Source organism: Hylobates moloch, unplaced genomic scaffold, assembly GCF_009828535.3.
Source record: "Hylobates moloch isolate HMO894 unplaced genomic scaffold, HMol_V3 SCAFFOLD_7, whole genome shotgun sequence".
NCBI classification, from domain to species: domain Eukaryota; kingdom Metazoa; phylum Chordata; class Mammalia; order Primates; family Hylobatidae; genus Hylobates; species Hylobates moloch.
Window position 1 is genome coordinate 101192105 of NW_026652282.1, and position 24941 is coordinate 101217045.

Here is a 24941-nt window from a genome sequence, read left to right on the forward strand (position 1 = left end):
TTTATTTATTTATTTATTTATTTATTTATTTATTTATTTATTTATTTTTGAGATGGAGTCTCACTCTGTTGCCCAGGCTGGAGTGCAGTGGCATGATCTCAGCTCACTGCAGCTTCCACCTCCCAGGTTCAAGCTATTCTCCTGCCTCAGCCTCCCAAGTAGCTGGGATTTCAGGCGCCAGGCATGGGGCTAATTTTTGTATTTTTAGTAGAGACGGGATTTCACCATGTTGGCCAGGCTGTTCTCAAACTCCTAAGCTCAAGTGATTCTCCCGCTTCGGCCTCCCAAAGTGCTGGGATTACAGGCATGAGCCACCGCACCCAACCGCACACATGTAAACTTGTAAGTAAATCCAGTAAGCTTTAAAAATCCTGAAGTTGTGTAATTTTCTCAGGGGAATAATTTTACAGGTATAAGCGTAGAAAATTATCAGTTAATTCTATTTCTGTAATGTAGACTTAGAAAGATCCTATGTACTGAGAGTGAGATGAAATTTGGACAAAAGGAGACTTATGGACTTTCAAAACAACAAAACAATCATGATCAAAGCTTATTTTTGCCCTGTGCTGGGCACTTTGTGTGTGTTAACTTGGTTAGTCCTCACACCAGCCCTATGAATTGGGTACTGTTGTTTTCCCTATTTTGCAATGAGTGAAATTAAGACATGTGGTCACTCAAACCCAGAATTACATGGCTAGAAAGTAATACAGCTGATTCATAGATCTAAATTACATCTCCAAGGCTGGTAGTTAAAAAAACAAAACAAAACAAAACGAAAACCCTAAATCCTGTGAGTTTGTGTAGGGGCTATTAAAAAAAAAACTAGAAAAAATTATAGAGTTATCTTAAAAATACTGGTAAATTCTCAGATGTAAAACTAATGTTAATAAAATTAATAAAATGTTTGTTACATTACAAAAATATGAAGAGATTATTTATGTCAAATGTTAAATGCAGTAACACATTATATGGATATGAAAGTAAGGAAGCTGGGCGTGGTGGCTCACGCCTGTAATCCCAGCACTTTGGGAGGCTGAGGCGGGTGGATCACCAGGTTAGGAGTTCAGGACCAGCCTGCCCAACAGAGTGAAACACCATCTCTACTAAAAATACAAAAATTAGCCAGGTGTGATGGCACGCACCTGTAATCCCAGCTACTTGGGAGGCTGAGGCAGGAGAATTGCTTAAACCTAGGAGGCGGAGTTTGCAGTGAACCAAGACCATGCCATTGCACTCCAGCCTGGGCAACAGATTGAGACTCCATCTCAAAAAAAAAGGCTGGGCACAGTGGCTCACACCTGTAATCCCAGCACTTTGGGAGGCCGAGGTGGGTGGATCACAAGGTCAGGAGATTGAGACCATCCTGGCTAACATGGTGAAGCCCCGTATCTACTAAAAATACACAAAAAATTAGCTGGGCATGGTGGCGCACGCCTGTAGTCCCAGGTACTCGGGAGGTTGAGGCAGGAGAATCACTTGAACCCGGGAGGTGGGGGTTGCAGTGAGCTGAGATCGCGCCACTGCACTCCAGCCTGGGCAACAGAGCAAGACTCCGTCTAAAAAAAAAAAAAAAAAAATTAAAACAAAAGAAACGAATTAGATTAAAGAAAGCTCTGATATATAGAGCTCTTAAATCCCTCAGAATTTCCTGGGTCATAGTAGCATCTTTTGTTTTAATGATGTGACTCTTGGTGGGATCCTGGATAGCCTCAGGATGGGGGCTGGTTGCCAGGGGAACAATCATGTAATTAGAGGGTTGGAACTTTCAACCCCACATCACCCCACAAACCTAGACCTCTGGGGAGGAGCGAAGGGCTGAAGGTTGAGTTGATCACCAATGGCCAGTGATGTAATCAATCATGCCTATGTAATGAAGCCTCCATAAAAGTCCAAAAGGACTGAGTTCTGAGAGCTTCTGGCTAGCTGGACATGAGTTACCTTGAGGGTGGTTCTCTGAGAGAGAGAGCATGGAAGCTCTGGGCCCCTTCTCACATGCCTTGCCCTACACAGCTCTTCTATCTGACTATTTGTCTATATGCTTCGTAATATCCTTTATAATAAATGAGTAAATTTAAGTAAAGTGTTTCCCTGAATTCTGTGAGCTACTCTAGCAAATTAATGGAACCTGAGGAGAGGGTAGTAGAAACCCCTGATTTATAGCTGGTGGGTCAGAAGTATAGATGACAACCTACTACTTACTATTGACATTTGAGGTGGGGGGCAGTCTCATAGGACTGAGCCCCAAATCTATGTATAGGATCTATGGGATCTGATGCTATCTCCAGGTAGGCAGTGTTGGAATTGAATTGATTTAGAGGAGATCCAGCTGATGTCGGCTGGAGACTTGCTTGGTTGGTGTATGTGTGTATTTCCCCACACATTTTGGTGACCACAGGTGAAGTGTTCTGTGTTTCCTTGAGTGTGAGAGTAGGAAAAACACTTTGTTTTGTTTTCCTATCTTTAAAACATCCAAAAATCAATTACTGTTAGAGACCATATCAGTAGAATAAAAAGCAAAAACCACATAATCATCTCAATAGATGCAGAAAAAACATTTGCCCCAAATCCAACTCCTTTTCGTGATAACAACACTCAACAAACTAGGAATACAGGGGAACTTTTCTCAACTCAGAAAAGAGCATCTACAAAAAACTCGCAGCTAATAACATACTTAGTGGTGATAGACTGGATGTTTTCCTCCTAAGACCAGGAACAAGAGAAGAATGTCTAATCTCACCACCTCTATTCAACATTGTCCTGGAAGCTCCATCGATGGCAATTGGGCAAGACAATGAAATAAAATGTATTCAGATTGGAAAGGAAGAACTAAAACTTTATTGGCAGATGACATAGTCATGGTTCATGTACATAGAATATCGTGGTCATGTATATAGAAAATCCTAAGGAATCCACTAAAAAACAACCTGCTAGGACCAATAAATGAGTTCAGCATGGTTCCAGTATATAAGATCAATATTGGAAAAAAATCAATTTTATTTCTATATACTGTTGATGAATAATCTAAAAATGAAATTAAGAAAATTATTCTATTTGCAATAGCATCAAGAACAAAATATTAAGAATAAATTTAACAAAGGAAGTGCAATACTTATTCTCTAAATGCTATAAAACATTGTCAAAAGAAGTAAAAGATTTAGCTGGGCGCGGTGGCTCATGCCTGTAATCCCAGCACTTTGGGAGGCTGAGGTGGGCGGATCACATGAGGCCAGGAGTTCGAGACCAGACTAGCCAAGAAGGTGAAACCCCGTCTCTACTAAAAATACAAAAATTAGCCGGGCATGGTGGCAGGTGCCTGTAATCCCTGCTACTTGGGAGGCTGAGGCAGGAGAATCGCTTGAATCTGGGAGGCGGAGGTTGCAGTGAGCCAAGATCGTACCACTGTACTCCAGCCTGGGTGACAGAGCCAGACTCCATCTCAACAAAAAAAAAGAAAAAAAAATTAGCCAGGCATGGCGTTGTGCACCTGTAGTTCTAGCTCCTCGGGAGGCTGAGGTAGGAGGATCATTTGAGCCCAACAGTGTGAGGCTTCAGTGAACTATGATCTGGCCACTGCACTCTAGCCTGAGTGACAGAGTGAGACCCTGTCTCTCTCTCTATATATATAAGCATATATAAAAAGTTAAACATAGACTTACCATATGACCCAGCAACTACACTCCTAAGTATATACCCAAAGGAATTGAAAACAGACACTCAAACAAATACATGTACACCCATAGTCAGAGCTAAAAGGTAAATGAACAAATATCCATCAACAGATGATTGGATAATAAGCAAATTGTGTTCTATGCATACAATGGAATACTGTTTAGCCATAGAAAGGAAGTACTGATACATACTACAATGTGGATGAACCTTGAAAACTAAATGAAAGAAGCCAGACATGAAAGATTACATATTGCAATTCCATTTATATGAAATATCTAACATAGGCTGGGCGCGGTGGCTTACGCCTGTAATCCCAGCACTTTGAGAGGCCGAGACGGGCAGATCATGAGGTCAGGAGTTTGAGACTAGCCTGGCCAACATGGTGAAACCCCGTCTCCACTAAAAATACAAAAATTAGCAGGGCGTGGTGGCGCGCACCTGTAATCCCAGATACTTGGGAGGCTGAGGCAGGAGAATTGCTTGAACCTGGGAGGTGGAGGCTGCAGTGAGCCGAGATCACTCCACCGCACTCCAGCCTGGGTGACAGAGCAAGACTCCGTCTCAGAAAAAAGAAAAGAAAAGAAATGTATAACATAATTAAATCCACAGAGAATGCAGATTGGTGGTTGCCAGGGATTGGGGGGGTTGGTGGAGGGGAGGAGGAAATGAGGAGCATTTGCTTAATGGGTGTGGGGTTTTCTTCTGGGGTGATGAAAACAATGTTTTAGAACTATATAGAGATAGTAGTTGCACAACATTGCAAATGTATTAAATACCACTAAATTGTTTGCTTTAAACTGGTTAATTTTATGTTATGTAAATTTCACCTCAGCAAATAAAAAAGTGTTTACAGAAAGGTTCAACAGCCAGGCATGGTAGCTCACATCTGTAATCCCAATATTAACCCGGGACAGACATGCCCACTGCACTCTGCCTAGGAAATAAGAGAACTCAAAAAAAAAAAAAAAAAAAAAACCAGGTGTCATTGTGATCCTGAGATCCTGAGGGTGTGATCCTGAGGGTGTGATCTGGAGGGGATCCTTGAGGGGCTTCTTCAGTGTTTTCAGTCTTGTAGTTCTTGACCCGGGTGGTGGTTATGCAGGGGTTCTTCTATAATTATTGGTTCTATTACAAAGTTGTGTTTTATGCATTTTCCTGCCTCAGGCCTTTGTACTAGGTGTTCTCTGTCTGGAATGCTCTTCTCCCCGATATCTGTTTCATGTAGGTCTCTGCCCAAATGTCACCTTACCAGAAGAGGCCCCTCCCTGACTACCATATATAAAATAGCATTCCCCTACACCCCTGCACTCTTAGCCCTTTACCTTGCTTTATTGTTTTTCATAGCACTCATCACAATCTGATATATATATATATATCTGTCACTGTCTCTCATGTACGTTCTTTTTTTTTTTTTTTTTTTTGAGATGGGTTCTCTGTCACCCAGGCTGGAGTGAAGTGGCATGATCACATCTCACTGCAACCTCAAACTCTCAGGCTGAAGGGATCTTCCTGCCTAAGCCTCCTGATTAGCTGGGACTACAGGCACATGCCACCATCCCTTGCTAAGTTTTTTATTTTTTATTTTTTGTAGAGATGGGGTCTCACTTTGTTTTCCAGGCTGGTCTCCAACTCCTGGCCTCAGGTGATCCTCCTGCCTCAGCCTCCTAAAGTGCTGGGATTACAAGTGTGAGCCACTGTGCTCACTTCATGTAAGTTCTATGAAAGCTGGGACTTGTGTGCTTTTGTCATGACTGTATCTCCAGTGCTTAATGCCTGTCATGTAGTGGGTGATCATTACAAATTTATTAAATGAATGTTCACAGCCACCAGTCTAGTCCAGTCTACCATCATCTGATTTGGACCAGTGCACTACCCCCATAACTGATCTCCCTGTTTCATGTCTGGCTTCCTTCAATCCATTCCCCACTCTTCAGAATTATCTTTTTGAAACTCAGATCTGATCATTTCATTTTCTTTTTTTTTTTTTTTTGAGACGGAGTCTCGCTCTGTCGCCCAGGCTGTGCAGTGGCGCAATCTCGGCTCACTGCAAGCTCCGCCTCCCGGGTTCACGCCATTCTCCTGCCTCAGCCTCCCGAGTAGCTGGGACTACAGCCGCCCGCCACCACGCCCGGCTAATTTTTTGTATTTTTAGTAGACCAGGATGGTCTCGACTCTGACCTGATCCCCCACCTCGGCCTCCAAATCTGGATTACAGGCTGACCACCCCCGGCCATTTTCCTCGCTCTGTCACCCAGGCTGGAGTGTAGTGGTGCAATCTTGGCTCACTGCAACCTCTGCGCACCCCCTACCCCGGGTTCAAGCAATTCTCCTGCCTCAGCCTCCTGAGTAGCTGGAATTACAAGTGCGTGCCACCACGCCTGCCTAATTTTTGTATCTTTAGTAGAGACGGGGTTTCACCATGTTGGTCAGGCTGGTCTCGAATTCCTGACCTTGTGATCCGTCCACCTTGGCCTCTCAAAGTGCTGGGATTACAGGTGTGAGCCACCGTGCCCAGCTCCCCCCACTTTTTTTTTTTTTTTTTTTTGAGACAGAGTTTTGCTCTGTCTCCCAGGCTGGAGTGCAGTGGCGCAATCTTGGCTCACTGCAACCTCCGCCTTCCAGGTTCAAGGGATTCTCCTGCCTCAGCCTCCCGAGTAGCTGGGATTAAAGGTGCCCGCCACCACACCCAGCTAATTTTTTGTATTTTTACTAGATACGGGGGTTTCACCATGTTGGCCAGGCAGGTCTCGAACTCCTGACCTCAAGTGATCCGCCCACCTCGGCCTCCCAAAGTGCTGGGATTACAGGCGTGAGCCACTGTGCCTGGCCCTTAAAATGCTTTGATGGCACATTTTTGCCCTTCAGATAAAGTCCAAAGTCCTTCACATGACTTGCAAGGTGTCTGCTCTTTGGCCCTGACTACCTTGTCTCTTTTCCCCAGCCACCTTAGACTGACTTGAGTTTTTAGCTGGAGGCAGTCTCTCACATCAGGGCCTTAGTATATATACTTGTCCCTCTACCTGAGATACTCTTTCTCCAACTCACCTCTCGGGTCTCAGTTTGAGGCTCATTTCCTAGGGGAGACATAGGTGCCCTGACCTCTCAAACTAGGTAAGCTCCTTTAGGGGACACTGCAACCTCATCTCTGCTGGAGCACTTGCTTCCCTCTACGTATTTAGTTTCTTTTAAATTGTAAGAATAACTATTCAGTTCCCACCTATGAAATGAAGTTGTACCATTTAATTAAAGGTGATGAAAATATTCCTGACCTGTAGAAAATGTAATCATAAGCTTGTAAACATTAAAAGTACTTTGAGTACACTATTGATTTAGGTGCTTTCATGGAGTTATGGTCCCTTTTAAGAATCTGCTGAATGCTACGGACTCCAGAATAATGCTCATTTGCAAGTACTTTGTATACTTTTTCAAAATTCACAGACAAGGCTGGGTGCGGTGGCTCACGTCTGTAATCCCAGCACTTTGGGAGGCCAATGCAGGCGGATCACTTGAGACCAGGAGTTCCAGACCAGCCTGGCCAACATAGTGAAACCCCATCTCTACTAAAAATACAAAAAATTAGCTGGACGTGGTGGTGCATGCCTGTAATTCCAGCTACTTGGGAGGCTGAGGCAGGAGGATCGCTTGAACCTGGGAGGCAGAGGTTGCAGTGAGCCGAGATCGCACCACTGCACTCCAGCCTGGGCGACAGTGAGACCTTGTCTTAAAACCAAAAAAAAAAGAAAGAAAAAAAGGATTTACAGACAAGTATTCAAAAACGTCATGTGGAGAGTAGCGCACAAACGTCATCTTTCTCTTGCCCTCTCAACTCTTTAAGACTGATTTATGCTCTTAATTCTGTCACTTCTCTGTTCTACCTCCTAGAATTTAGTCATCAGCAGCATTCTTTCACCTTTTATCATCTGTGTTTTCTCCTGGACATTTTCTCTCAGCTTATATAATAGACAACAACTCAAAGTATATCTTTTTCCATAACGCTTTATTCTACTTTTGAATAACTTTTTTTATTTTTATTTTTTAGAGATGGGGGTCTCGCTATGTTGCCCATGCTGTTCTCAAACTCCTGAGCTCAAGTGATCCTCTAATCTTGGCCTCATGAAGTCCTGGGATTACAGGCATGAGCCACTGTGCCTAACCCTGAATAACTTTTTTAGTATAAATTATCAGAAATAGTAAAAAAAATGAACATTTTTTCTGGTTCTTTTGCTACTCATTGCCATATTTCTTTTTTCTTTTTTTTTTTTTTTTTGAGACAGGGTCTCACTCCTGTTACCCGGGTTGGAGTGTAGTAGTGCAATCATGGCTCACTGCAGCCTTGATCTTCTGGGCTCAAGGGATCCTCCCACCTCAGCCTCCTGAGTAGCTGGGACTACAGGTGCACTTCACCACACCTGGCTAAAATTTTTGCTTGTTTTTTGTAGAGATGGAGGTCTCCCTATGTTGCCCAGGCTGGTTTCCAACTCCTGGCCTCAAGTGATCCTCCCATCTCAGCCTCTAAATGTGCTGGGATTACAGGCGTGAGCCACTGCGTCTTGCCTCCGTGACACTTTTCATTTATTTCCTTTTCCTCTGAAGCTTTGTGTAGGACATGACACTTTTCAAAATGCTTTCCTAGGCCGGGTATGGTGGCTCACGCCTATAATCCCTGCATGTTGGGAAGCTGAGGTGGGAGGATTGCTTGAAGCCAGGAGTTTGAGACGGGCTTGGGCAACATAGGAGATCCTATTTGAAATTAAAAGAAACAAAACAGGCAGGGCACGGTGGCTCACACCTGTAATCCCAGCACTTTAGGAAGCCCAGGTGGGCGGATCACATGAGGTCAGGAGTTCAAGACCAGCTCGGGAGGCTGAGGCAGGAGAATTGCTTGAACCTGGGAGGCGGAGGTTACAGTGAGCTGAGATTATGCCACTGCACTCCAGCCTGGGTGGCACAGCGAGACTCTGTCTCAAAAACAAACAAACAGTCATTATTTAATGTCCAGCTCCATGAGGGCAGGGGCTGTGTCCATCTTGTTCACTGCTAATATCCCCCATGCCAAGCACAGCACCTGATAGAGAGTAGCTACTCAAAGAATATCTTTAGGCCGGGCGCGGTGGCTCATGCATGTAATCCCAGCACTTTGGGAAGCCGAGGCGGGCGGATCACGAGGTCAGAAGTTCAAAATCAGCCTGACCAATATGGTGAAACCCTGTCTCTACTAAAAATAAAAAAATTAGCTGGGTGTGGTGGTGCACGTCTGTAGTCCCAGCTACTCGGGAGGCTGAGGCGGAGAATTGCTTGAACCTGGGAGGCGGAGGTTGCAATGAGCCAAGATCGTGCCACTGCACTCCAGCCTGGACGACAGAGCAAGACTCTGTCTCAAAAAAAAAAAAAAAAGAATATCTTTAAACGGATTAATGAATGTGAATAAAAACCACTAACCCAGAATTTATTCTTGCATCTGTTTCGTGGGATTAGCCCAAATTCTAGCCATATCAATAAAATTTACTAATCATTTGGCCTAACTAGCCTCCCGGCCTCTTGTGTTATATCTCCCTTGTGAGCCATCCTATAGCCGCAACCACAGTAACACTAAAACAAACAAACAAACAAACAAAAAAACCCAAGTCTGATTGTGTTCTCTTCCCAAACCTCTGCTATTTCCCCCGCTGCCTACAGAATACAGTCAACGCTCCTCAGCTTGGATTCAAGGCTTTGGCCCCAATCTCCCTTTTTAAACCTCTCTAGGCTTATTTATTAAGTGCTTATTATATGCCAAGCACTAGGCTAGTCACTGAGTTCATAAATCAGTTGGAGAGACAGGTGCATCGACTAATTTTAATAAGGTGTGATCAGCGCTATTACAGAGACTGGAACACAGATAGTTTCAGGTAATGAATGATAAAATATTATGTTTTTGCCCTCTGCAGGTTCACAAGTTCTGTCTACAATAGCAGTGTCCAATACAGTGGTCAGACACATTTCAAGTGCTCAGTAGCGACCTGAGGCTAGTGTCTGTCACACTGGATAGCTGAGCACAGATACTTTTATCATCCATGGACGTGGGGGTTAACTATAGCTGCTTCCAAGACAGCAAGGGAGCCGGGCTCGGTGGCTCACACCTGTAATCCCAGCACTTTGGGAGGCCAAAGCGGGCGGATCACGAGGCCAGGTGATCGAGACCATCCTGGCTAATATGGTGAAACCCCATCTCTACTAAAAATACAAAAAAAAAAAAAAATTAGCCGGGTGTGGTGGCATGCGCCTGTAGTCTCAGCTACGCTGGAGGCTGAGGCAGGGGAATCGCTTGAACCGGGGAGGCGGAGGTTGCAGTGAGCTGAGATCGCGCCACTGCACTCTAGCCTGGGCAACAGAGCGAGACTCCGTCTCAAAAATAAATAAATAAATAAATAACCAAGACAGCAAGGAACATTTCTCATATGTGAAGCCTGTGGTTCTAGCTACCAATTCCCCAAACACAACCCCTCTCTCCCACACCTTGGCTCGGGTATATTTTGTAGTACAGGCTCCCAAAGAAACAATGCATGAAAGCACTTTGTAAACTATTAAGTGATACAGAAATGTGATATAATAAACAGGCTCAGAGGTCTTGCTTTCATCATAGCTTTGGTTACTTCGAGCAAATTATAGCTCTTTTCTCAAACTACTCCCACCCCTATAATTTATGCCAAAGTGTTCTGAAAAGAAACACAGGCAAAATGGTTATCCTAGGGCTAAAAATCCTGATTATACCTACCTTGAAGCTTTTAATCCAGGACCCTACTTCACCACCCGCCTTCTCTGTCACTTTCTCTACAAAGGAAGGACACGAGTTAAGACTTCCAAAAGAACAAAATATTTATTTTTTAAATTTAAGAATTATGGGAAACCTAAGTAATGGGAATTGCATCCTCATCGGGGTCTTCTGGCAAGTCGGAAGCACCACCCTCTCCTGTAGCTCGATGCTTCTCTAGTTTAGCAATCAATTCTTTCGCTGGATTGAAGACGCCATTGGTCTGCTGGTCACAGACATAGCAGCGCGGGGTGGTGCGGAAATGCTGCAGTGCACAGCTCTCGCAGAAATAATGCCTGCACTTGGTGACAACTGGGTTTTGGAAGCTCTGGCGACAGATGAAACACTTGAATGGTATTTCCTCATCATCGCTTCCCACTTCATAGTTTTCATCCTCATAGACACCATAGCGACCCTCATCAAGCTCACGTTCGATCTGCCACCCATGCTTGTAATCTGAACGGTCATGGAGGAATTTGCAGCTGTCTCCGAAGCCGCAGAAGCCAGTCTCTTTGTAGTCCTTACAGATGTCGGGCTGGTAATCCCAGCGCACAGTGGCACGTAGATGCTCGGGTGCTCGGATGGGGCCCTTCCTCACCATCCCGGAAGAGGCATTGCCCATAGACGTATCCTTGGGCTTCATGTATTTCTGGTAATTGTTGATTCCCCGATAGATCTTGTCATCCTCCTTGCCCCTCAGCTCCTCCTGGATCTTCTGGCTGCGCTCAAAGATGGCTTGTGCATCGCGCTCTTTCTCTGTGTCCAGCTCATAGACAGCTGTCGCTCCCATATCCTCTGGTCCCACGGGTTTCGCCGAGCGGGTGGATTTATAAACCACGCCGAGACTCTCGGGCTCATTTTCCTCTTCCTCCTCGCTGCTCAAGTCGCCGTAAGCCGCCTTCTGTTTACCACTGTCACGGGTCTTCTGTATCATTGGATTGTGGGTCACCCGCTTCTTTTCCGGTCGAACCACAGTGCAGCCTTCGTCGCTACTGCTGCCGCTTTCTCCGGGCTCTGGGGCGCTGGCCGGGCGCTTTCTGCGTCCAGCAGCCCCTTTCCGCCCAGGCTTTTTGAAAAGGAAGGTGCACACCTGATCCGCCGCCTTTCCTGGAGAAAGCTGCTCTGCCATTTTAGAGTCCCGAGCTCCGAAACGGCCGTGGCTGCCTGGGTTGCACTCGGCCCCTGCACGTCACTCCACGTTGTGCGCTCCGCCGGGAGTCGAAGCAAAAGACACTGACGGAAGAGGACTGCGAGAGCGCGAGCGCTCGCCTCTCTTGTGCCCTAGCAGATTCCGTCGCTTCTTCCGGAGCCGTACGTGGCACCGCCCCGCTCGCGGGCGGCCGCGGGGCTTGCTGGGAAGAGAGGCGAAGCCAGGTCACCTTTCAAGGACCCAGAAGTAGGGTTTTGGCCTAGGTAACGGCGCAGAGATGTGGTTCGAGATTCTCCCCGGACTCTCCGTCATGGGCGTGTGCTTGTTGATTCCAGGACTGGCTACTGCGTACATCCACAGGTTCACTAACGGGAGCAAGGTAAGGCGGCTTCGGCCCGGGGGCCGACTCCACGGGCTGATTTCCGAAAAGGGTGGTGGGCAGGGAGGCCGTCAGCCTGCGAACCCTCTCTCCGAGGTCGGCCCTCTACTTTCTTCCGGTTGCCTAGAAGCCGAGGCTTGCGAAACGAAGTCCGGTCGAAACCACATCCTGCTCTAGTGAAAAACAGCGTTTCTGGGTGTATCAGAGTGGGCCTCAGGGCAGAGTAGCGACGCGGGGGCCGGAAAGGTAGATTAGAAGAGGTGGCTCAAACCTGAGAATCGCTCACTGCAACTTCCGCCTTCTGGGTTCAAGAGATTCTCCTGATTGGGCGCGGTGGCTCACGCCTGTAATCCCAGCACTTTGGGAGACCGAGGCGAGCGGATCACCTGAGGTCGGGAGTTCGATACCAGCCTGACCAACATGGAGAAACCCCGTCTCTACTAAAAATACAAAATTAGCTGGGCGTGGTGGCGCATGCCTGTAATCCTAGCTACTCGGGAGGCTGAGGCAGGAGAATCGCTTGAACCCAGGAGGCGGAGGTTGCGATGAGCCGAGATCGCGCCACTGCACTCCAGCCTGGGCAACAACAGCGAAACTCCGTCTCAAAAAAAAAAAAAAAGATTTTCCTGCTTCAGCCTTCCGAGACCACGCCCGGATTTTTTTTTTTTTTTTGGTAGAGACGGGGTTTCATCATGTTGGCGAGGCAGGTCTCGAACTTCTGATCTCGGGTGATCCACCCGCCTTGACCTCCCAAAGTGCTGGGATTACAGGCGTGAGCCGCCGCGACCGGCCACCCTTGATTTTTTTATTCCCCACTTTATCTTGCAAGCCTTTAGGAATTTACTGCAAGATCTTGTTTTTTACGTCAGGATTCATTTTCCCCTCTTCCTAGCCCTTCACATCATCTCTAGAGTACAGAGTATAAATTTATTTACTTTTTGATTTTGTTATTGTTCACGTGTGATCTACAGCTGTTGTTTCTTTTTTTGTTTGTTTGTTTTTGTTTTTGTTTTTGAGACGGAGTCTCGCTCTGTCGCCCAGGCTGGAGTGCAGTGGCGCAATCTCGGCTTACTGTCAGCTCAGCCTCCCGGGTTCACGCCATTCTCCTGCCTCAGCCTCTCTGAGTAGCTGGGACTACAGGCGCCCGCCACCACGTCCGGCTAATTTTTTGTATTTTTAGTAGCGACGGGGTTTCACCGTCGTCTCGATCTCCTGACCTCGTGATTCGCCCGCCTCGGCCTCCCAAAGTGCTGGGATTACAAGCGTGAGCCAGAGCCACCGCGCCCGGCCCAGCTGTTGCTTCTTAGTGTCCCAAAAGGCAACAACTAGATATTTCTTTTAAAAAATAAAGGAAAAATTCATGTTGGTTAAAATAGTGTAAGAAGTCACAGTTACCAACTTAATCCTAAAGTTTAGTGGTCTGATTTTATTTAGGAGATTCTGTTCTTGTACTACTAATTTGCATTTTTATTTAAATGATGATTCCATTTCTCTGGAATGTCCCTTTTAAAAATTGTAATATCCATCAATTGGGTCACTCAGTTTTATAAACTGCAACAATAATTGTCTCTTATTTGAAGGAAAAAAGGGTTGCTCATTTTGGGTATCACTGGAATCTGATGGAAAGAGATAGGCGCATCTCTGGAGTTAATCGTTGCTATGTGTCAAAGGTAAGATGCCACTCTGATGCCAGCCTTTTGCCAGGGTTGAGGTGGGTTCTGGTAATGCCTTGCCAAGGGTCATACAGTGCTAATATATAACTAGCATTTTCTTATTTACTAGTGAGGTTGGCATCTTTTTACATATTTAATCTTTTATATTTCTTTTTTTTTTTAGTTTTTCTTACTGTCATGTATTTCTTATTCTGTGGATTGTTGCCTATATCCTTTGCCTGTTCTATTGTCTGTCTTTTTCTTTTTGAGCTATAGTTCTTTATATATCCTAGACTTTAATTTTTTGTCTATTTTATATATGACAAACATTTTTCCCAGTCTGCTGTTTGTCTTTTTCACTTTATGATGTTTTTCATCAGGTAGTTCTAAATTTTGATATTCAATGTATCATGTTTTGTTGTTCTGGATTCTGGGTTTTTATGTTTCCCATACAAAGGCCTTTTATATCTAAGACTATAAAAATACGTTCAAAAAATAAAATAGAGACAGTCTTGCTGTGTTGCCCAGGCTGGCCTCAAACTCATAGGCTCAAGTGATCTTCTTGCCTCAGCCTTCAGAGGAGCTGGGAGTACAGGTGTGCCACTATACCTGGCTCATAAAAATACATTTAAAAAATAATTTCTCCTAATATTGTTTCTTTAAAAAATCAGTGATTTGGTTACATCTACAAGTCATTTTGGAGTATAATGTGAAGGGAGGATTAACTTTACTTTTTTCCAAGAGGTAGCTAGTTATCGCAATTACCCATTTATAGAACAGTTTAGTAGTCTTAGCTACTCAGAAGGCTGAGGCAGGAGGATAGCTTGAGCAGGGGTTCGAGGCTGCAGTGAGCTAGGATCGTACCACTGCACTCCAGCCTGGGCGAGAGAATGACAGCCTGTCTCGTCTCAAAAAAAAAAAAAAAAACCACGAAGCACCTAGTTCATTTTTATTTGTAATACCACTCTGGTAAACTAAATTTCCATGTACACATGGGCCTGTTTCACGGATGTGCTTTTCTATACTCTAGGTCTGCCTATTCCTGCAACAATACTTCATTTAAAGAATTACTATAATTTTATATTTGATTCAATTATGACATTGCCATTTTTGTAGGTCAAAAACGACCAAGCAGTAGCATTTCATAAGGCTCAACCTAATAGTATATTTTTTGTTTTTCTGCGTTTTTTTTTTTTTTTTTTTTTTTTTTTTTTTGAGACAAGGTCTCACTCTGTCACCCAGTCTGGAGTGCAGTGGTGCAATCTTGGCTCACTGCAACCCCCACCTCCCGGGTTCAAGTGATTCTTGTGCCTCAGCCTCCTGAGTAGCTAGGATTACAGGCACCCGCCACCATGCCCAGCTAAATTTTTTTTTGTACTTTTTGGTAGAGATGGAGTTTCACCATGTTGGCCAGGCTGGTTTCCTAACTCCTGACCTCAAGTGATCCGCCCACCTCAGCCTCCCAAAGTGTTAGGATTACAGGCATGAGCTCCTACTCCTGGCCCTAATAGTATGTTTTTATATTTTGTAGGAGTCGTTTATTCTCATAATTCTTTTAAAAATGTTTACTTTTTAATATTTTCTCCTTCCTCATTTATTCCTCGCAACAAACCTAAGTAAATAGTATTTCCATTTTATAGACAAGGGTCAGAGTGATTAAGTAATATTATAAGGACTCAACCTGGGTGATACACCTCTCAGTGGAGAGGTAGTTGAGAATCTAATCCAATGAACATGATAATAGATATCTACTTATCTGGAGCCATGTTTCTCAAAGTATGGTCCAAGAATAACCATCAGAATCATCTGGCATGTGATTTAGAATTAGGATTTCTAAGAGATGGCTCCAAGGAAGATACAGTTTTAACTTCTCTTAAGGCAGTTCTTCCTGTAATAGTAAACCAAATACCTGGACTATGTTATTTAATATCTAAAAGAAGTGTCATCACTGATGAGTCTTTTTTTTTTTTTTTTGAGATGGAGTCTTGCTCTGTCGCCTAGGCTGGAGTGCAGTGGCATGATCTTGGCTCACTGCAAGCTCCACCCACCAGGTTCAAGTGATTCTCTTGCCTCAGTCTCACGAGTAGCTGGGATTACAGGTGTGCTGTAATTTTTGTACTTTTAGTAGAGACGGGGTTTCACCATCTTGGCCAGGCTGATCTTGAACTCCTGACCTCATGATCCACCCACCTCGGCCTCCCAAAGTGCTGGGATTACAGGCATGAGCCACCGTGCCCGGCGTAATCTTTTAATTTATAGCTTCTGAAGTATTTGGTTGTCAACTTAGTAAGATCCAGTAGGTATTTTGAATAGATAGTGTAGTGCTTGTCAGAGAAGGGTTCTGGAGTTGGGGTCCCTGAATTCTGGCTCTGCTAATTCCTTATGGACTTAAGCAGGTGACTTTTAACCTCTCTGAGCCTCCGTTTCCTCATTTGTGAAAAAAATGGAATGAGAATAATAGTATCTACCTCATGTTGGCTGTTATTTTTTAAAACAGATTTTACCTTCTTGTCCTGACTCACTGAGGTGCTTTGTAAGGATCCAGGTGGAGGCCAGGCACAGTGGCTCACACCTGTAATCCTAGCACTTTGGGAGGCCGAGCAGGTGGATCACCTGAGGTCAGGAGTTCTAGACCAGCCTGACCAACATGGCGAAACCCCTTCTCTACTAAAAATACAAAAATCAGCTGGGCATGGTGGCGCACGCCTTCAATCCTAGCTACTTGGGAGGCTGAGGAAGGAGAATTGCTTGAACCTGGGAGATGCAGGTTGCAGTGAGGCGAGATCGCGTCACTGCACTCCAGCCTGCATGATGGGAGTGAGACTCCATCTCAAAAAAAAAAGGATCCAGGTGGTAAAGAGTTGCTTGACTTTAGTTCTGATTGGGAGTCGGGGAAGGTTTGTTTCATATAAAGCAATATGCTGCTGTCAGAAAATGAAAACTAGAAATCATTACAGGTTATTCTTTAGTGATTATAAAATTTAATCTAATGTATTGTTGGAGTTAGAGAAATGTGGGATGTGGAAGCCCTCTTTTTAATGACAATGCCATTTAATGACACTGGAAATAAAAGTACATGGCATATCTTTGATGGGAACAGACTTGTCACATTCTCCTTTTTAAACTGTTTTTCAGGGTTTGGAGAACATTGATTAAGGAAGCATTTTCCTGATTGATGAAAAAGATAACTCAGTTATGGCCATCTACCCCTGCTAGAAGGTTATACAGTGTATTATGTAGCATGCAATGTGTTATGTAGTGCTTAATAAAAATAAAATGAAAAAAATGCATTTCTTTTTTTTAAATATGTTACACAAAATGAAGCAATCTACCCAATGTAGTCTTTATCACTTAAAACTAGAAGGCAACTGTGAGGCTTGTATAGACATAATGTACATCCATAATGTACATCAAGCACCTGTCTCTGTGCCTAGCAGCTAATACTTCATAAATTGTAGTTGCTACTATTGTAATAGACACTAGTATATTTTATTTAACTTTATTTACTTTTTTAGACAGAATCTTGCTCTGTTGCCCAGGCTGGAGTTCAGTGGCTCAATCTCGGCTCATTGCAACCTCCGACTTCCAAGTTCAAGTGATTTTCCTGCCTCAGCCTCCTGAGTAGCTGGGATTACAGGCACCTGCCACTGCACCTGGCTAATTTTTGTATTTTTAGTAGAGACGGGGTTTCACCATCTTGGTCAGGCTGGTCTTGGACTCCTGACCCCGTGATCCACCTGCCTCGGCCTCCCAGAGTGCTGGGATTACAGGTGTGAGCCACTGCGCCTGGCCAGTTTTTATATTTTTAGTAGAGACGGGGTTTCACCATGTTGGCCAGGCTGATCTCGAATTCCTGACCTCAGGTGATCCACCCACCTTGGCATCCCAAAGTGCTGGGATTACAGGTGTGAGCCATTTTGCCCGGCTGACAGTAAATTTTACAAACATAGTTTCTTCGGAGATGACTAGGGGAATACAGAAAAAGTATTTTTTTTCTAGTTCCTTTTCTGAGTGGATCCTACAATGTTTAAAATTCCAGTTGGTTAGGTTTGAGCTGAGAGGGGTGTAAGAAAATAATTCCAGGCCGAGCGCAGTGGTGGTGTGAGACAGGAGAATGGTTTGAAACTGGGAGGCGGAGGTTGCCGTGAGCTGAGATTGTGCCACTGCACTCCAGCTTGGGTGACAGTGACAGAGTGAGACTCCGTCTCCAAAAAAAAAAAAAAAAAAAATTCCAGTTGGGATATGTTTAAAACAGATTGCACCTTCAACCTTCATGCATTCTGTATAGTATCTAACAAATAGTATATGCTTAAGTTAATTTTTGTTTTAGTATACAGCAACAGCAATCATTCGGTTTATTAAAATGAGAGTGTACTGAGCACTTGAAATAGAGATGCATGTTCAACGTTAAAGGTAACCAAAGATGAAGATCTGAAAAGATAAAACTAGAGATGGTGATAACTCCATGTGTATAAAGCAACACCACAGATGACACTTCCAGGTGAGAATACTAAGTTGCTTTTCATCGCTTATCCAGTTTAACATTTGATCTGGTTACCTTGAACATGCCTGCACTGTGTGATTGCCATTGATCTCATTTTATAGGGCGGGGCTTATAGAAGGAAGTGGTGTTTAAACTTACAGTGGTGGCTGGATTGTGCCATCCCTTGATCAGCAATGACCTTTTACTTTTTACTGTATAAGGAAAGCCTGGTCATGATTACAAACTTAATAGAACCTGTATTATCATTTAGTGCTTCACAGGCCTTGTGTAATTGACTGTTAGGAGAACTATCCCTGGCCAGGCGGTGGCTCACACCTTAATTCCAGCACTTTGGGAGGCCGGTGGATCACCTGACATCGGGAGTTCAAGACCTGACTGATCAACAGAGAGAAACCCCGTCCCTACTAAAAATAACAAAACTAGCTGGGTATGGTGGCGCATGCCTATAATCCCAGCTACTCTGGAGTCTGAGGCAGGAGAATTGCTTGAACCCAGGAGGCAGAGGTTGCAGTGAGCCGAGATTGCACCACCACACTCCAGCCTGGGCGACGAGTGAAACTGTCTCAAAAACAAAACAAAACAAAACAAAAAAACAACTATCCCTGGAAAGGAAGAAAGAGGGCAGGTAGTACACCTAGGGAGTTGTGGATACAGAAGATGTGTTGAAAACATGACTGATCTATTACTACTTTTATTGATTTTTACGTCTGTTATTTCTCCATTTTGCCTGTAGGCAGGGATCATCCCCTAAACTTTTATCTCCTTAGACGACTGTCAAAGCTACACAGCTGTATAGTGAGGGGCTACAAAATGACAGAGTTGGTTAGGTTCACGGTTAGAGTCCAAATTCTTCACTGCCCTTTTTTTGTAGCATCTGCTGTGAAATTGAGCTTTATTTTTGTACTCTACTGCTAGGGGGTGAGCCCGATTAAAGCACTTTGAAGATAGAAGATTTAACGGTGGATTTCTTTTCTTTTTTCTTTTTCTTTTTTTTTTTTGCAAGTGCAATTAGAAGGGTTTTCTTAAGCAGCTCTAACTGATGTGGTAAAGCTACTGATGTCAGATCCATCTGTCACCAGCTCTTAAGGCCTGTTAAAATGCTGCTTAGGAAACAATCCCATTTGCTCAGTTTTATTTACTATCATGAAGTTTTAAAAAAAATAGATGTTATATTCACCTAGCTCAAAATCCAACAATATGAGGTATGCAGTGAAAATAGTTGCTCTAATCCCCTGCCCAACACCTGTCAATTGTCACACCACCCCAAAGGGTTTCTTTTTACTTTATTTTTATTTTTTTGAGATGGTGTTTTCGCTCTTGTCACCCAGGGTGGAGTGCAATGGCATGATCTCGGCTCACTGCAACCTCCGCCTCCTGGGTTCAAGCAATTCTCCTGCTTCAGCCTCCCGAGTAGCTGGGATTACAGGCGCCTGCCACCACACTCAGCTAGTTTTTGTATTTTTAATAGATACGGGGTTTCACCATGTTGGCCAGGCTGGCCTCGAACTCCAGACCTCAGGTGATCCACCTGCCTTGGCCTCCCAAAGTGCTGGGATTACAGGTGTGAGCCACTGAGCCTGGCATGGGTTTCTTTTTACTTTAAAAATAATCCTTTTTGGCTGGGCGCGATGGCTCAAAAAAAAAATCCTTTTTTATTAAACCCAAACCAAAAATGGTCAATAGTGTTTCTTTTTCTTTTTTTCCTTTTTTTGAGACAGAGTCTCACTCTGTCACCCAGGCTGGAGTGCAGTAGCAAGATCTTAGCTCACTGCAACAACTGCTTCCTGGGCTCAAGTGATCCTCCCACCTCAGCCTCCTGAGTAGCTGGGGCCACAGGCGCTTACCACCACGCCTGGCTAATTGCATTTTTTTGTAGAGACAGGGTTTTGCCATATTGCCCAGGCTGGTCTCGAACTCCTGGGCTCAAGAGATCCACCAGCCTCGGCCTCCCAAAATGTTGGGATTACAGGTATGAGCCACCGCACCTGGCCAATAGGGTTTCTTTTTGCACATACAGATACAAACGGGTTCTTCTGTCTTGTATGCAATTGTAGTGTCTGACACATACTGTTCACTTCTTTGGAAGTTTGGAAGAATGGTTCTTGTTTGAAATTACATCTACCAGGTTGTTACTTGTAGGGTCAAATAAAGTAGTCAATAGGAAAAGACTGAAAAAAGATAGAGGAAGCCATACATATTCAGAAGGAAGAGGAAGAGAATGGCGCTGCCTTTTGTTTGGGAACCAAATGATCACTTAGCCAGTGGCAGAGCTGGGACTAGAATCCTGATGTTTTGACTTCCAACCTAGTGTATTGTTCTTTGTGGTTTACTTCACTAAACACTGATTGAGTAAATGCTACATGCCAGGTGCTGTACCTCAGATTTGAATATGACACCACAGGCCGGGTGCAGTGGTTCACCCCTGTAATCCCAACACTTTGGGAGGCTGAGGCGGGCTGATCACTTGAGGCCAGGAGTTCGAGACCAGCCTGGCCAACCTAGCGAAACCCCCATCTCTACCAAAAAATAAAATGACCTAAAATAAATGAATGTGACACAGAACTGCTCTGCAGGAACTCAGTCAGTGGGAGTGACAGACAACTATGTGAAGGATAAGTGCTGTGACAGAAGTTTGCAGAAGGTGCTGTGGGAGCGCAGAGGTGGGGCAACCCAGCCTTGGGTTGAGGGGAAAGGAAAGAGCTTAGGGATACATTTCCAGAGGATGTCTACACTAAGCTGTCTGGAAGGCTGGATAGGATTTATGAGACAAACAACTGAGGGGAGGACATTCCAAGCAGAGGGAACAGCGTGAGGGTGGGGACACAAATAGCATGGCTATGTGGGAAACTCTACAAGCAGTTCTGCAGAGCAAAGAGGGCGAGGCAGAAGAGAGGGACCAGAGAGGTTGGCAGGGCCTAGAACGTGAATGTCTCCCCCTGGGTGTTGGAATTCCTCCTGAGGGCGACTGGGAAGTCTAGTAGGAGGTAGGAGAGTGATGCGACTTGCGCACATCTGCCTGGCTGCTCTGCACAGGGTGGGTTTAAAGCAGTGGTTCTCAGCTGGGTGAGTTTGCCTCCCAGGGCATGTTGCAACATCTGCAGACATTTTTCCTTGAGGCAATAGGAGGTATGGGTGGGGAGGTGTTGCTGACATCTAGTGGGTAGAAGCCAGTGATGCTTCTAAACATCCTAAGATGTACAGGACAGTCCCATGTGACAGTTTCCGGTAGCCTTAAGTGTCAATAGTGCCAAGGTTGAGAAACTCTGAAAACAGTAGCAGGGTCTTCATTAAGGAACACAGTAGGAAGTATTTTTTTAAAAAATTCTGCCTGGGCACAGTGGTTCACACTTGTAATCCTAGCACTTTGGGTGGTTGAGACAGGAGAACTGCTTGAGCCCAGGAGTTCAAGACCAGCCTGGGCAATACAGCAAAACTCCTTATCTATTTTGAAAAAAGTATTAAAGAGTCCAGGCGCAGTGGTTCACACCTGTAATCCCAGCACTTTGGGAGGCCAGAGCGGGCGGATCACTTGAGGCCAGGAGTTTGAGACTAGCCTGGCCAACATGGTGAAACCTCATCTCTACTAAAAATACAAAAATTAGGCCAGGCGTGGTGGCTGACACCTGTAATCCCAGCACTTAGAGAGGCCGAGGCAGGCGGATCACCTGAGGTCAGGAGTTCGAGACCAGCCTGGCCAACATGGTGAAACCCCATCTGTACCAAAAATTACAAAAATTAGCCGGGCATGGTGGCGTGCATCTGTAATCCTGGCTACTTGGGAGGCTGAGGCAGGAGAATCACTTGAAGCCAGGAGGTGAAGGTTGCAGTGAGCCGAGATCAAGCCACTGCTTGTATTTTTAGTACAGACGGTGTGTCACCATGTTGGCCAGGCTGGTCTCGAACTCCTGACTTCAGGTGATCCACTTGCCTTGGCCTCCCAAAGTGCTGGCATTACAGGCGTAAGCCACCGTGCCCGGCCTCCCAATGTACTCTCAGTAATGTGCCTTAGCTTGAGAAGGCACAGAACAACATGTTTCTTTTCCAAATAGATGATGTAAGATGTGGAGACACAGAATGTTGGGAGTAACTTCACATCAGGAAGCTGCACCACCTGTGGGTTGTGTGGGCTTTGGTAGGTCACATCACTGATCTTAGCTTCAGTTCTCCCATCTCTCAAGTGAGGACAGTATGTGCCCTGCATATGTCCCTGGGTAGCTGAGAAGATCTCACAAAATCATGTATGTGAAGTAGTTTGTAAGTGTACAGCCTTGTGCATGTGGAATGGACCATTGCTGCATTTTGAGCACCCCTTTAACAGCTCTCCAGCCGACCCCCAAATCCCTCAGGCACTTACACAAAGTGATGTTGGGAGGACCCTCAGGCCAGGTCTTTGGTCCCCTGTTAGAGTGGTCACAGCTAGGGAATCTCAGAGCGCTGCAAGGACAACAGACGGTAGGAACTTTGATGAAGACACTAATTGTTTGGAAGCTGTTTTCTGAAAGCAGAGCTAAAAACGCAGTTTCATGCCACTGTGAGAACCGAGTGCCTAGTTACCCCTCTCAGCTCTTGCTGCTTGCTCTGCTCTAAGGGAAGGTGCTGAATGGATAGGACTGAAGCTGGCCATTCTCACCAAGAAGCTTCTGGTTGAGGGTAAGGGATGGAGGATGAGAGTTAAACATCAGTTGGTTTTCAAGATTCCATATCACTCTGATACTTACGTGAACTGAGAAATTATTCTCCTGTACTTCTGTGGGAAACAAGGCACATGGTACAATTTTAGGGTTTTTTTTTCTATACCAAGTGTATAGATTTGGATTTTAGATATCGAAAGAGACTGTCATTCAGCTTACTGGTTTGGGTCTGTGTGTGCTTGTGTAATGCTCCCTCTGTCACCTCATCCATACCCTCCTGACCAAATATTTTATCTTTGAGGTTTGAATATTCTAGAATTTTATTTTTTTTGAGATGGAATCTCACTCTGTCACCCAGGCTGGAGTGCAATGGCATGAGTGGTGGAGTGCTCGGGCTCACTGCAACCTCTGCCTCCTGGGTTCAAGTGGTTCTCCTGCCTCAGCCTCCGAGTAGCTGGGATTACAGGCGCCCCCCACCATGCCTGGCTAATTTTGTATTTTTAGTAGAGACGGGGTTTCACCATGTTGGCCAGGCTGGTCTTGAACTCCTGACCTCAAGTGATCAACCCATCTCTGCCTCCCAAAGTGCTAGGGTTACAGACGTGAGCCACCACACGTGGCCAATTGTCACATTTTGATGCAGTTTTGATAAAATGCGGAGAGAAAGAAATTCCTATAAAGAATAAACCCTATGTTATGTTTACATAATCTTTCATTGTTAAGTTTTTTTGGCATATTTCTGTACCCTACATGTCTTATGCTATTGTCTGTAATACTCCTTCCTCCAACCCCAAAGACTCTTCTGCAACAAAAATCCAAATAATTGCTTTTAGGATTTCCACAAATCTTGATTCACCATTAGACACATAATTGTTCTTTACAGGGCACCACTGAGAAAATGACCCAGCAGATATTACTTGTATAAACTCAAGTAACTGTTGCTTTATTAGTTTGAACACATTTGGTATCATCCGTTGTTTTGGTTCTTGGTAGGTGTCTTCCTCAGTTCAAGTAAACATGGAGAGACCAATTATTATATTTGGGCTGGAGAGTGATCAGGCAATAAAATTTATAAACAACCATGCAATTTTAATTATGACCCCAAAAAACTATAATCCCAAAGGCAACAGAAAGAAGGTAGGGAAAACACTGGGAACACTGAGCATTACTGCCCCAAGAAAACAAAGATATTTTCCAGGTGGTTAAGAGTTTCTTTGGTGGCTGGGCGTGGCAGCTCACGCCTGTAATCCCAGCACTTTGGGAGGCCAAGGCAGGCAGATCACCTGAGGTCAGGAGTTTGATACCAGCCTGACCAACATGGAGAAACCCCGTCTCTACTAAAAATACAAAATTAGCCGGGCGTGGTGGTGCATGCCTGTAATCCCAGCTACTCGGGAGGCTGAGGAAGGAGAATTGCTTGAACCTGGGAGGCAGAGGTTGCGGTGAGCTGAGATCGTGCCATTGCACTCCAGCCTGGGCAACAAGAGTGAGACTCTGTCTCAAAAAACAAAACAAAACACCACCACCAAAAAAACCCCAACCAAACAAAAAAACACAGTTTCTTTGGTATACTGTGCCTATCTGCTCTGTACCACCTGCCATGTTGCTGGGGAGTGTTTCATTCAGCAGACAGATTTTCCCTCTAAGCCTAATACGTTTCGTTTCTAGAGGCCAGAAGTCACCCTGGCTACCAGAAGCTTGCTCTTCTCTCTTACCTCTAAGAACTTAGTATTTGGGGTGGGGTTGGTCTGGTCTCTAGGGAAACCCTGGAGTTTTCATACAGTGCCTACAAGAGCAGCCCACTCTAGTTATGACCGTGGATCTGAACATCAAGACATCACTATCAAAAATCCAGCCATTGGATTATAAATCATGCTGCTATAAAGACACATGCACACGTATGTTTATTGCGGCACTATTCACAATAGCAGAGACTTGGAACCAACCCAAATGTCCATCAATGATAGACTGGATTAAGAAAATGTGGCACATATACACCATGGAATACTATGCAGCCATAAAAAAGGATGAGTTCATGTCCTTTGTAGCGACATGGATGAAGCTGGAAACCATCATTCTGAGCAAACTATCACAAGGACAGAAAACCAAACATCGAATATTCTCACTCATAGGTGAGAATTGAACAATGAGATCACTTGGACACAG

At 44.7% G+C, this 24941-nt stretch overlaps 2 protein-coding genes across 2 annotated transcripts; one reads left to right on the plus strand and one right to left on the minus strand.

Moving 5' to 3' along the window:
- Window positions 1-10499: 10499 nt before the first annotated feature.
- On the minus strand, window positions 10500-11720 carry RNF113A (ring finger protein 113A). The gene has a single exon (XM_032757523.2). The coding sequence runs from the start codon at window positions 11586-11588 to the stop codon at window positions 10557-10559; it is 1032 nt and encodes a 343-aa protein (XP_032613414.1). The 5' UTR covers window positions 11589-11720; the 3' UTR covers window positions 10500-10556.
- A 140-nt stretch (window positions 11721-11860) lies between these two features.
- Window positions 11861-16930, plus strand: NDUFA1 (NADH:ubiquinone oxidoreductase subunit A1). Its single transcript, XM_032757535.2, has 3 exons — window positions 11861-11988; window positions 13569-13658; window positions 16776-16930. The coding sequence occupies exons 1-3, from the start codon at window positions 11887-11889 to the stop codon at window positions 16794-16796; spliced, it is 213 nt and encodes a 70-aa protein (XP_032613426.1). The 5' UTR covers window positions 11861-11886; the 3' UTR covers window positions 16797-16930.
- Window positions 16931-24941: the final 8011 nt, after the last annotated feature.